Below are 12422 nucleotides of genomic sequence, written 5' to 3'. Positions count from 1 at the left end.
CCAATGAAAGAGTTCTTAAGATTGCAGCCTAACAAAATGCCAGCAGATTCCAACATCCTAGTCTTTAAGATGCCACTGGATTTGTTTTATTCTTTTTATTTAACATCTGAAATTACCACCCATTTGCAGAATTCCTTTCTTAGTCAACTTTTTGCAAACATAAACAAAAATGGTGGATACTGGTGTTGCTGTGTGGTGGTGCGGAAGCTGCATTGGAAGTGGCATAACTGCATTGGAAGTGGCGTGCACTGCCACCATTGCCACCAGCTTCATGCAAGAAGGCATGTACACCAGTGCAGAGGCACTTACCTCGGTGGTAACACGCCACCTGAATCCATGGTGCCCAAATCCAGAAGTCTGCCCCCATTGCTTCTGCTCTGCTGGGGCATGTGCCAGCATGGAGGGGGAGCATTTCAAGGACAGAGCTGACTTTAGTCAACTCCCAGTGTAGTTTCAGTCCAGGAGTGCCCCTTTTTGCGGCACAGGCTTATGCCACAAAAAGGGTGGTGTCATTCCCAAAAATGGGCTTTCTCCTCCTCTTTTGGCAGCCACACTGCTGACTGGCTCTTTGGAGGCACAGTCCTGTCCCCAGCCACTGCTCTCCCCCCCCCCCCCCACATCCTGCCCTGAAGTTCACTGTTGTAGTGAGGATAAGATAGGGAGGGAAGAATCACATATCTTTGGAACTCTTTGGAAAAAGAGCAGAATAAAAATCTTACCTCAGAAAATTGGTTGGTCCTTTGTTCACAAAAGAAGAGAATGTTTCTTGTTGGCTCAGAAGCTCAAGGAGACAATGAGAAAGATTTTTTTCCAGTTTCAAATAAGATACAAAGACAACAGAGAGTTTACCATAGAATGATCTATGCTGTCTGTCTCAGGAGCATGTTTGCTTCTGAAGTGATGTGCTTCATGATGGAAAGTGCCATCAAGTCACATCTCACATATGGCGAACCCAAAATCAAGGCAAGAGATGTGTTCAAAGATAGATTCACCATTGCCTGCCTCTACATGGGATGAGAATTCCAACAGACCCAAGGTCACCCAGCAGGCTTCATTGTGGAGAGTGGGGAACTGAATTTAGTTCTCCAGATTAGTGCTCTTAACTGTGCTTAGATATTTGTAACTATAGATATTGCAGTTCTTGTTGTTCATCAGATAACACTAGAATAATAGGTTCTGCTTTCAGTATTTTTAGGAACAACTACAGCATAAGGTGAAATCCATGCACACAACAAAACAAATTTAGACCTGCCTTTGGAGCAATGCATTCTATGTGTGAGGAGAATGCACTTAAAAGTGGGTCTTTATGTTTTAATCATTCCAACAAACTTTCTTCCAACATTCCTAACAATGGGTTGGATCCCACTGAGGATTTCCATGGATGGAACTATAGCCTGTAAAATAAAAGGGGAAAAGAATAGCCATCTTCTCACACTTCCCCTAAAGACAGATATCTCAGACCCAGGCCACATTTCATGCAATCAGGTAAAAAACATCAGGCATATCAATTCTATTGAATTAGATAAAGTACATTCAATACATGCATCAAGATCTTTCTGGTAAAAAAACATTGTGCAAAAGAATTCTGAAGAATGATGAGTGCCCCACAAAGACAGAGTATGAATATATGGAATAATCTGGATCTGTTTTACAGCCACTGTTTTAGTGTTTGTGAATACATGAGACTGCCTCATGTTGAGTCAAGATCAATCCTCTAGCAAAGTTAGTACGTTCAACTCTGACTCTCCAGAAGCTGTCAAAGGTTTTTCACAGCACTAGGTATGGGGTCTCCAACAGGCATTACTAGTAAATCTTATCTGGTGAACAAGATTTGTTTCCCCACTTCTACATTCCAGCTGGGTGACCTTGGGCTAGTCACAGTTCTTCAGAACTCAGCCCTACCTACCTCACAAGGTGTCTGTTGTAGGGAGAGGAAGGGAAAAGGAGTTTGTAAGGCCCTTTGGGTCTCCTTGCAGGAGGGAGGGGTATAAATCCAAACTCCTCTTCTTGTGTTCTGTAAGGTTTAGGTTTCAAGTTTCATGTATGTGACCGACAAGTGTCATGCAGATGCAGCAAGAGGCAAACTGAGGAGCAGACGGCCCCTGTAGGTGAGGGCTGAAGCACCCTGGGAGTGCAAGGGCACTTTCTGGGGATCTGACATGGGAGGGTAAATTAAATTCTACAAAACTTACACTCTTCTCCAACAGAATTCACCCATTAAAGAAGTGGAGTGCGCACAACATATTATGAGGCAACTGGGTACTCAAGCAGAGTTCTGATGACACCTAATTATCCCAGATTCTAATTCCCTCCCTGTCACGAAGGCTTCCTGGGTGACCTTGGACCTTGTCGCATGCTTTCAGTTTAACCTGCCTCATAGGGTTGTAGTGAGGATAACCTGAAGGAGGAGAGGCGAATGATGCAAGCCACTTGCGTACCTACTGGGGAGTGATACAGACCATACATAAAGTAAACAAAGAAATGTACTTGTTTTAAAAAATTATATGCTACCATTCCACACAATTCAGGTCCCCAAGGCAGCCCATTAACAATCTGAAATGGGTGAAAGAAATGCTATATTGTAATTGTTTCTTAAATACTTCCAATTTATTTAAAGTTGTCAGTCACTATTTATATTATTAAAAACACTTGGAGTTTGTATTTCTAGCAAAAATATACATTTCAGTTTGAGGATTGTTACAACACCCCCCCCTCCCACAATAATAATAATAATAATCAATAATAAATGCAACATTCCTCAGGTGCTGGAAATACATGTCCAGCATTTTATGAGGGATAGCCAGGTACTAGTAGATTGAAGGTCCAGGACAGGGACTCAAAGTTAAAAATTGCAAATCAGTCTTGTCAGTGATACATGCCCATCTACTACATGAACTCTTCAAATCACCTTAGTAACAGTCACATTATTTCTGTGTGGTAGAGGTGGAACATCACAACCCCCAGTTATTCTGATCCAGTAAAAGAGGCACAGTAAAGCCAAGTACTGGCAAGTACATCAGAGTTCAGCTGGAAAACGACTGCGATGATTAAGTTCCCTGTTTCCCAATTACATCTATTAGTCATTGCATCTAAGCTGTGAGCAAATGGAACTATCCTATGGTTTAGAGACTGTAAAGAACAGGTGTCAAACTTGCAGCCCTCCAGATGTTATGGACTACAGTTCCCATCATCCCCTGCCAGCTGCTGGCAGGGGATGATGGGAACTGAAGTCCATAACATCTGGAGGGCCACCAGTTTGACACCTATGCTGTAAAGGATACCATGACCCTTATGGAACCTGGAGAGAAAACAGTATTACATTATAGGATCTGCATTAGCAGCATTCTAGAATGGAACCGGTAGGGAAACAATTTGCCAAATTTCTAACAACAATAATTTCAAGGACTACATGTGTAATTTGTCAGGAGAAACTGTTAACATTACTCCTTACAGTTAAAAACCATGTTTGATGTTAGGAAAATCAACTTGAAAGGAGTAAGAGAACCAAGGATATGTAATACAGAAATCCAGCGGCGTAAGGGCACTTTCCTGCTCAGTTATAATCTTAAATAGGTCTCACCTTTACAATTTGTCTCTGCAGCACTGAAAGGTCATCTTACGTCACAAGGGCTAAGCCATAAGTGGAGTCTTGTCACAATACATGGATGCTAGGAGATTATGATCAAGCCCTGGACAGGGATGTGCACAATTCAAATCTCCAAGAGGCAGGTTTTACAAATTGATTCACACCTACTAATGTTAATATGCTGGAAGCTCAATATCACCCTTCCCCGAACCAATAATTTACCATAAACTGAATGCTAAAATGGTTGTTTGGATGAGTAAGGGCAAGAGAAAACCATATGATTTGGACAGAAGTTTCAACACCATTAAGTTTAATCAACGTTTGCACACAGCAAAATCTATCATTATGTATCTGTGATGCCATTACATCCTGCTTATTCTTCTAAAGTTCTATTTTGACACTGATTTTTCTTCTCCAATGGCTTGTAATCCATTTGAGAAACAAATGAAATAAACCAGTGTAAGGCCTCACAGAAAGAAAAAAAAACAGAACGAAACCCACTTACTAAGATTCTTGGACTATGTCTAGTATGGTGGTATTAACGCTGGGAACAGATTGCAAGTCAAGACTAAGTAAACCACGCAGATCACATATGGGCCAATAAACACATTAAAAATTAATGTGATGGATATGTACTCACCAAGACTTTGGATTAGGCATGCATCTGGAGTTCTGCTCTAGGAACTCAATTCCCAGGTGCATAGGGGACCAATTTAGATCAGGACTGTAGTAGGCAGGAAAAATGGGTTTAAGTCCCTTCCCTCCATTTTCTTGTTTGAAGAACTATAAGCTTCCTCATGTAAACAAACAGCATCTTTCTGAGGCTGTTTCAAAGTGGGAAAATGACTAGGGTCGATGAGCTTAAACCCCTTCTCTCTACACACTTAGGAACATCGTCTGGCACTCCATGTGTTTGCCACATAAACTTTGTACTATGTGCATCTTTGTTCTATGTGAATCTGCCCACAGTCCAAAGGGGATGATCTCACAAGGTCCACAGATCAAAATGTGGAGTGGGCTGTTTACTTACGCTATGACTCTTGCCAGCTTTGGAGATCTGGAATGGGTGATGCAATATGAATTCATGGAAAAGGCACACTTGCAGTTCACAGATCAAGAATTCCCCTTCAGCTCTTTCTCGAATAGCTTGGAAAGAATCATGAAGGAACTTCACAACAGAAAAACACACCACTGTCCTTGCCAACATCCTCCTATCACTTTGAGTTCAGAATAGCCTGTGTGTTGCTTTCTTAGGAGCAGTACCTACATTGTACCCTGTTATTTTGTGTGTATGTGTGTGGGGGGGAGATAGAGACTCAAGTGCAAGGTTTTGTATAGCCGGACTGCAGGGAGTATTGAATCTACTTTGGCTCAGATGAAGGAAGAAAAAGGAATTTTGTCAGCTACCATCCAAGAACAAAATCCCCCTCCCCATTTTGTTTCATGTTCAGTTCCATTAACTGGTAAACTCTGGCACACATAATAAAAAATAAACTAAAATAAAACAGGGAAAGAGAAGCCTCTTCTTTTTAGTAAATTTAAACGAACCATTAAAGAGTTTCAACAAAATGCTGTTGTCAAACAACACAAAGGAAGAAAGGGTGTGTTCCCAATGTGGAAGACAGGAGGGATGGCCTTCCATGAAGAAAGCATATCTGGCTTTGTGCACTGAGGGGGACAAGCAAAGCCCTCCCTTCAAAACTGCCCCTACATGGAGTGTTCGTACCCTTAAACACTTGGAAGTTTCTTTGGGAAATCTGTATATATACAAGTACATACACACCCTTTCTTTGCACATCTTAGAATTTGTGGCTTAGGGCCAAGCAAGAATTCAGAGTGCAATACAAAAATATACAGGAGATATATGATGCAAGTGCTGTACCTGCCAGACAATTGCTTGGACACAATCCATGTTGTCCATGAGGACAATGTAACCAACAGCTCAAATGCATTTGCATGATGTGTGTAAACACAACAATGAAGGGACAGTGTAACAGCCAAACTGTTGCAACATATATTTAGCTTATGATGTGCTTTTTAAGTTTCACTTAGTGAATGTATGTTAACGGAAGCCCTGATCTACCACCATGTGGTAGATACCAGATCTGATGTTGCACACCCCTATATACAGTATATGCAGTGATCATATAGAAAAAGCACTTCCAGTAAAAGAAACGGAAGACACAGGGGATTTGTTGGCCAATGTACAAAGCATTTTGCTCGGCTCCATGGCTTTAACCTATTTCATAAATATAGGCTCCTCAGTACATGTCTTTGTAGATTTCCTGCAAAAGCGGATGCAGGGAAGTCTCTGTTTCTGTCTTTTTGATCTTCTGCACCAGCTGTGCATGCTCAGTCACTAGCTGCCGTAAGTCAGCCATCTTCTGCAGCAGCTTAGGGAAGAGGTATTGAGTATCTGGGTGATTGGCCTGCAGGTGGAACTCAAGGGCTTGGAGTATATTGTCTTGAATCTCTTCTACCTGTTTAACATTCATCAGGCCAGGACGGTCTGAGAGAGAGAGAAAGATCAAAATGATTTTCCATACATTTGTCCATATGAATATAAATTGTTCAAGATTCTTCTTCATTTTCCAAGGTGTCACCCTAATTTTCTCCTCAGCATATATTTCATACAGGGGAGTATTCAGATAAGCAATACTTCCTTTTAACACCCATAAACATCCTGAACTGAAAAAAAATTATTCTTAAATATAGCTGATTGCATGATCAGACCTTGAAGATGGGAATCAGCAACCAACTAGCAGGATATGACAAAGACTCATGCAGCATAAAGCCTGTTTGGGTGTTTCCCAGGCTGTTGGTACACAATTGTGAGAGACAGATAATTAAAGAAATGCTGTTCAAATGTCTAACAGCTTTCCCCTACAAGCGGTGCCTCCCTACCACACACACACTTATTATCAAGGGGAGAGGGGAAAGAAGAGTTGGGATCATGTGTTAATCAAGATGTTTGGCTTTGAGAAAGAAGTAAGTCTGACATGCAAAATCTGACTTTTACTGAGAACCAAAAGGTTGTAGGAAGCCAATGACGTGGGAAACAAAGATGAGAAAACATAAGAACAAGTTTAACAGGAAAAAGAAATAATATTGTGCTACGTGTGTTTTCAGATGTAGATGCCTGGAAGTTTAAAAAATAGGGGCAGCAGTCCATTGGGTGCACTAGGGAGCAGAGGCAGACTAGGAAGTTAGAACAGAGTGGGGGGAAAGCACGCTGCTCATCAGGTTAAAGGGCAGAACTTAACAAACGAAAGGGAATGGGACTATATCAGGTAATGGGAATGTCTTAAGGCAAATTACAGAATGAAGAGCAACATAATGATACACATTCTTTTGCCATTCTATTGCAAGTGCTGCAAGCTTTTTTCCCTCTTAGCATCTTAGTAACCTCCAGCATTCAATGTTGTTACATGTGCTACATGGGATTTCCTCTGAGCACTCCTTGGATACCTTGGATACAGTATATTCAAGCAATGCTCCAGAATTCCAGTGCAGCAATTATCTCCCCTGTCCCACCACCAGCTCAATGCCTTCCCAGTCTCACCTCCACACAGGATGATGGCTGCTACAAACAGAGACAGGTCACTGTCATCTAGCTCCAGGGCATTGAACTTCACAGCAAACTCAAATTTGGGTTCCATTATTTCATTGAAGGGTTTGCGCAAGCTGCGAAGGAACTCACGTGTCACAAAGCCATTCCCATTGGCCACCAGGAGTCCATCCTTGTTCATGATGGAGGCAAGCATGGCAAAGATGGCCTCATGTACTCCATATTTCAGCAAAGTCACTTGGTCATTAAGATAAAGGCTGATGAAGCTAGGGATGCTCTTGGCAAATTCTGTGAGCTCCCGCACAGTTTCCACTGATGTACACTGGCAGCGGTAGAAGACATGGACACCAATCTCCTTGTATGGAGGTATCCCATTTACCAGCTGCTTCCACACCAGGCCCTTTTCTGCTTGCCACAAGGTATCCATGTCATGAATCACAAACGGCTATATAAGAAGAAAGAGCACAAAGTTATAAATAGGAGAGGAAATTCAAGCTACTTACTACGTCTATCATTATCCTGTACTGCTGGTCAGTCAACAGCTTCTGACTTTCCACCAATATAATGGTATAAAATTGAAACTGCAGTTACAGGAGTTTTGTCAATCCAAGACACACTTTCTGCCATTCCAAAACCACACAACCTAGGTCGCACTGACTATTCCTGAAGTTTCTCCCAATCAATCCTATCCACAAACGTAATAGTAGTTAAGCCCAGACACACACTTGTTATGGTTTGACATAAGGCATTTGCACACAGTGAGTTGTTATGGTGTTGAATGTGTTGATACAGCACTCCTGATACATGAAGGCTGTGAAAATACCTGCACAGTTTGCTCCTTTTCCAAAAATTCAGTAAGCAAATTAAATGTTATTCTCCAGCTCAAAACCCTAATGCTGTTTAATATCTTTTAAGTGTGTTCTTCCCCTTCCAATGAGAAGGTTCCTTAATGGACTCTACCACAATGAAAGCAACTACTAGGGCCACAGTGCTTAAGGAGTACATCTTAAATTATTTGCCACTAAAACTTCAGCTGTGTTACTAACACAAAAAGCAGAGAAAAAACAAGACTGGCAATCCTGCTGGATATTTTGGTGCCTCTAAACAGCAAAAACACTGGTGGTGAGAGAGAATGCCATGCACAATTCAAAACAGAGAGAGGGGGAAAATAGAGAAGTTAACACAAAACTCAGGCTGCTTTGCAACACAGAAGACACTGAATGTCAAGGATTTGATGATTATCAGAATGACAAGGCAATCTACTTATTCCTGCATCTGAAGACAATACAGCAAAAACTGTCCTCCTTCTCCCAGACCAGACCTGAAATGGGGGAAACTCTAAGGAGCATTTATGAGCTCTTCCTTCCTGTTTTCCTTCTTTGCAATTGACACACATCTACTTGCAACATTTGATACCTGCTACCAGAGGCATATCTAGAAAAATGTAGCCCAGTGCAAAATCTGAGTTTTCTGCCCCCGCCCCCGTATGGGCAGCCGCCCTCCCCCACCCCAACCAAACGATGTTTGATCTTGAAGTCAGTGTATTGACCTGGGGGGAAGGAGGAGAATCAGACTAAATTCAGCAGAACTGCATTAGGCACTACATGGAATGTTGCAGGATGTTCCCAAAGAGTGAACAGAGTAGGAAAAAGGAACCGAGGACTATACTCCGCAAAATATTTTCAGGCACTCAATCAAGTGACTTAGAAAAAGTGGCCGGAATCCCTGCTTCACACAAGAGTACACAAGACACTGGTAGGGGCGACTGAAACAGCTTTGAGGGCTTTCAGAAGGATCAGACAAAACTACACGCGCAGGTGACAGGTTTCAGAGAGGTATCCATTAAAGAACGAGAAAGGAGAAGTCCTGTTTGCTTTGCCAGGTGGGACAAAAAGGTAGGTAGATGCAAGATCAATGGAGTTTCCGTGTTCAAGAACAGTAAAAAAAAACCCTCTAGTTGTGCACATGGCATTCATTTTGGCACCAGTTTTGAATCGCTGAGGGAAAAAAAGGTGAGGGAAAGAAAGCAGGTCTGTGACAGGAGAAAAGCAGGGGCTGCAGTAGCCATGGAGCCTCCTCCTCGTCTTCCACACCCGACTGAGCAGGGCTCCTCCAGAGCTGCAGTGCCAGATTCCACCTGTGAACAGAGCCACCATGATTGGACAAAAGACACTGCTCTCCTTTTTCCTAGTATATGGACCCAGGGGGAAAGAGGAGGGGGGTAAGGGGTGATTTTCTGCCCCCAACATGACTAAATGGTGGGAGCCCTGCCTACTACTGAGGACAACAGGCATGCCTAGTCTTCCTCAGGTAGCCTGCATTGCGACTTTCAAAATAATAAGAAAAGTAAACATGGCCTACATTTAAATGTCCCCTTTCCCTTTTTTGTTTTTCAAAAAAGAATGGATTAAAAAATTCTGCAATCTCTAATCACACCTAAGTTTAGGTTCTAAGAGGATGGCAGTGCTCTTGGTGTACCGGTCGCCTAGCGCGCCGAGGGACTGCCTGCTACGGCTGCTGGAGGTGGTGGCGGACTGGGCATTGCGGTTCCCCAGGCTTATTGTCCTGGGGGACTTCAATGTCCATGCTGACGCCGCCTCATGTACAGCGGCTGTGGACCTGGTGTCATCCATGGCGACACTGGGCCTCTCCCTGGTAAACTCTGGCCCCACTCATGAGGCCGGCCACACGCTGGATTTGGTCTTTGGGTTAGGGGTTGATATGGTCGTATCCTCTACAGATAGAGTGCCATGGTCCCACCCATTATGCCCTGAAGGTTCGGATGGACTTGTCGCGCCAACCCCCCTCGCTTCCAGGCGCTTAGGGGCTGGATTTAAGTGTTCCCAGCCCGCTGGAGACTTATATGGATCCACTCTTGGTTTCCTGAATGCTCTACGCGACCCTGCAACCTCAAGCTGGCACACCTCGGGATGAGCAGGTGGAGGACTGGAATTCCCGGCTCTCCCGATGCCATCGAGATTGTTAGCCAGCCCCGGCGTCCTTCTTCGCCTCGTGATTCGCAGGTGCAGGCTCCCCTGGTATACCGAGGGAGCTGCGCCATATGAAACGGGCGCTTTAGACGACTAGAGCTGAAAAAAGTGTGGAGGAAATCTCGGACGCACGCTGGCCGTAAAATCTTATGGCAGGGACGCTTATGAAGGCTCATGAGATGGTATAAACTAAGCGAGGCAAAGAGAGCTTTCTTTTCCTCCTCTCTTGGCGCCTGCTAGCTCCCCTCACCGCACACAATTATTTCAGATAATTCGGTCTTTGACCTCCTCTTATCAGAGAGAGGTCCACAAATCATCGATTGGCTGTTGGCTGTGAGGCTTTTATGAGCTTTTTTGCAGATACAAGTCACGCCGCCCACCAGGACCTTTCCTGCCACGCTGTTCACAATTAGTGGAACTGGAGGCTCCCTTGCCGCCTTCGGGCCCAAGTTTGGCCCAGTTCTTCCCTTGCTCTCCGATGCCCGCTAGCAGTTGACAGGGCTCTTGGCTGCTGTTAGACCTACTACTTCTGGGTCCTTCCTTCTGGATCCGTGCCCCTCCTGGCTTATAAAAGCTTGCCGGGCGGAGCTACGAATTCATCCATCTGTTGAATAATATCATCAATGGCTCCCTTGAGCAAGGAGTCTTTCCTCGGATGGGTTGGCAAGTTGAGGCAGTGGTCCAGCCCACTCTTTAAAAAAGACCATCGTTAGATCCGAAGTGATCTGCCACAATAATACCGCCCTGCCTCGGAATCTTTCGCTTTCTGGGGAAGGTAATTGAGAGAGTGGTGCGCTGGAGCAGCTTCAGGGTTTCCTGGATGACACATTGGCTTTCTCGATCCCTTCCAGTCCGGGCTTCCGGTTGCGGCATGGGATCTGGAGACTGCTCTCGCCGCCATCAGCCGGGATGCGCCCTCCGTGATACAGCGCTTCTGATCGAGCGTGATCGGCGCTGCTGGTTTTGTTAGATCTTACCGCGAAGCGCTTGATATGGTCGTGATCACGCACCTTTTGACCCACCGCCTGGTCAGCCTCTTAAAAGCGGCACTGTCCTTCAGTGAAAGATTGCCTCAAGCTCCGGGGCCGGAGCCAGCAGAAGTGAGGTGCTGGGATGAAGCCTCCCGGTGGTGCCCGGCCATTGGGCGGAGTACCCTCAGGGGGCACTGTTATCCCCGCTAAGTTATTTAACATCTATATGCCACCACTTGCTCAGCTGGTAATGGAGCTTTGGGCTGATCTGTCATCAGTAATGCTGATGACACTCAGCTCATCTCTGTTGATGGAGGGGGGGGAGCCATCGGCCGCCCCTGTGGCTCTCTCCAGCATTGTTTGGAGGCTCGTAGCTGCTTGGTTGAAACAGGAAAGCAGGCTGCAACTGAATCCATCGAAGACGGAGGGGTCCTCTGGCTGGGCCATTTCGATTTAGGAGAGGCTTGGGGATTTCCAGTCCGCCGTGTGGGAGGGGGTCTCATTGGCCGACCTCCCTCCTCGGGCTCCAAGAGTCTGGGGGTCCACCTGGGATTCATCTCTTTCTATGGAGACCCAGGTGGCCCTTACAACCTCGGACTAAGTGCTTTTCCATCTTTCGCCAGTGCCCAGCGGCTGGCCCCCTTTCTCTCCCAAATGGACCTTGGCCACTGTGATCCATGCAACGGTCAACCTCCAGGCTAGACTATTGTAACTCTGCCACGCTGGCCTTCCTTTGCGCTTTGATTCGGGAAGTTAAAGCTGGTTCCAGCATGCGGCGTTTCCTCGTTTTGCTCACAGGAGGCGCTTTTAGAGACCATGATTCAGCCTGTGTTGCGCCAGCTGCACTGGCTTCCAGTCGTAATCTCAATCATCTTCAAGGTGTGGGTTTTGGACCTTTAAGGCCTTGCTGCTGCCTGGGACCCTCGCACCTTCGGGACCAAGCATCACCCCATATAATCCCTACTCGGCCTCCTGGCGACCAGCAGAGGCCAATTTGCTGGTGATCCCTGGCCCCTCTATGATGCGCGGGCTGGCCTTCCACGCTGGCCAGGGACTTTTACAGCACTGGCCCTCTGCCTGGTGGAACACCTCTTTCCTCCAACTGTCCCACCGCACCTGCGGGACCTGGGGTGAGTTCAAGAGGGCCTGTAAGACTGTGTTGTTCCACCCAGGGCCTTTGGAGTGTCTGGGTCAGCTGATTATGGTGCCCCCCCTTACTGCTCCTTACGTTGCCCCTCTGGTTTTCTGTAGGGCTGTTGCTACATCAGGGTCCCCTCATATTGAGGGGCCTACCGTCCCCCCCCCTT

At 45.4% G+C, this 12422-nt stretch overlaps 1 protein-coding gene across 1 annotated transcript in view; it reads right to left on the bottom strand.

Annotated features, from left to right (window-relative positions):
- Positions 1-3879: 3879 nt before the first annotated feature.
- Positions 3880-12422, bottom strand: part of PPARD (peroxisome proliferator activated receptor delta) — a 47868-nt gene continuing 39325 nt past the window's right edge. Inside the window, exons 6-7 of the mRNA XM_048497871.1 lie at positions 7149-7599; positions 3880-6095 (exon numbers count right to left, since the gene is read on the bottom strand). Coding sequence (XP_048353828.1) covers positions 5848-6095; positions 7149-7599 — 699 coding nt within the window. The 3' untranslated portion in view covers positions 3880-5847. The remainder of the gene's footprint in view (positions 6096-7148; positions 7600-12422) is intronic.

Source organism: Sphaerodactylus townsendi, linkage group LG05 (genome assembly GCF_021028975.2).
Source record: "Sphaerodactylus townsendi isolate TG3544 linkage group LG05, MPM_Stown_v2.3, whole genome shotgun sequence".
Classification (NCBI taxonomy): Eukaryota; Metazoa; Chordata; class Lepidosauria; order Squamata; family Sphaerodactylidae; genus Sphaerodactylus; species Sphaerodactylus townsendi.
The sequence above is the reverse complement of the archived record's forward strand: the minus strand, read 5'-3'. Positions and strand labels throughout refer to the sequence as shown.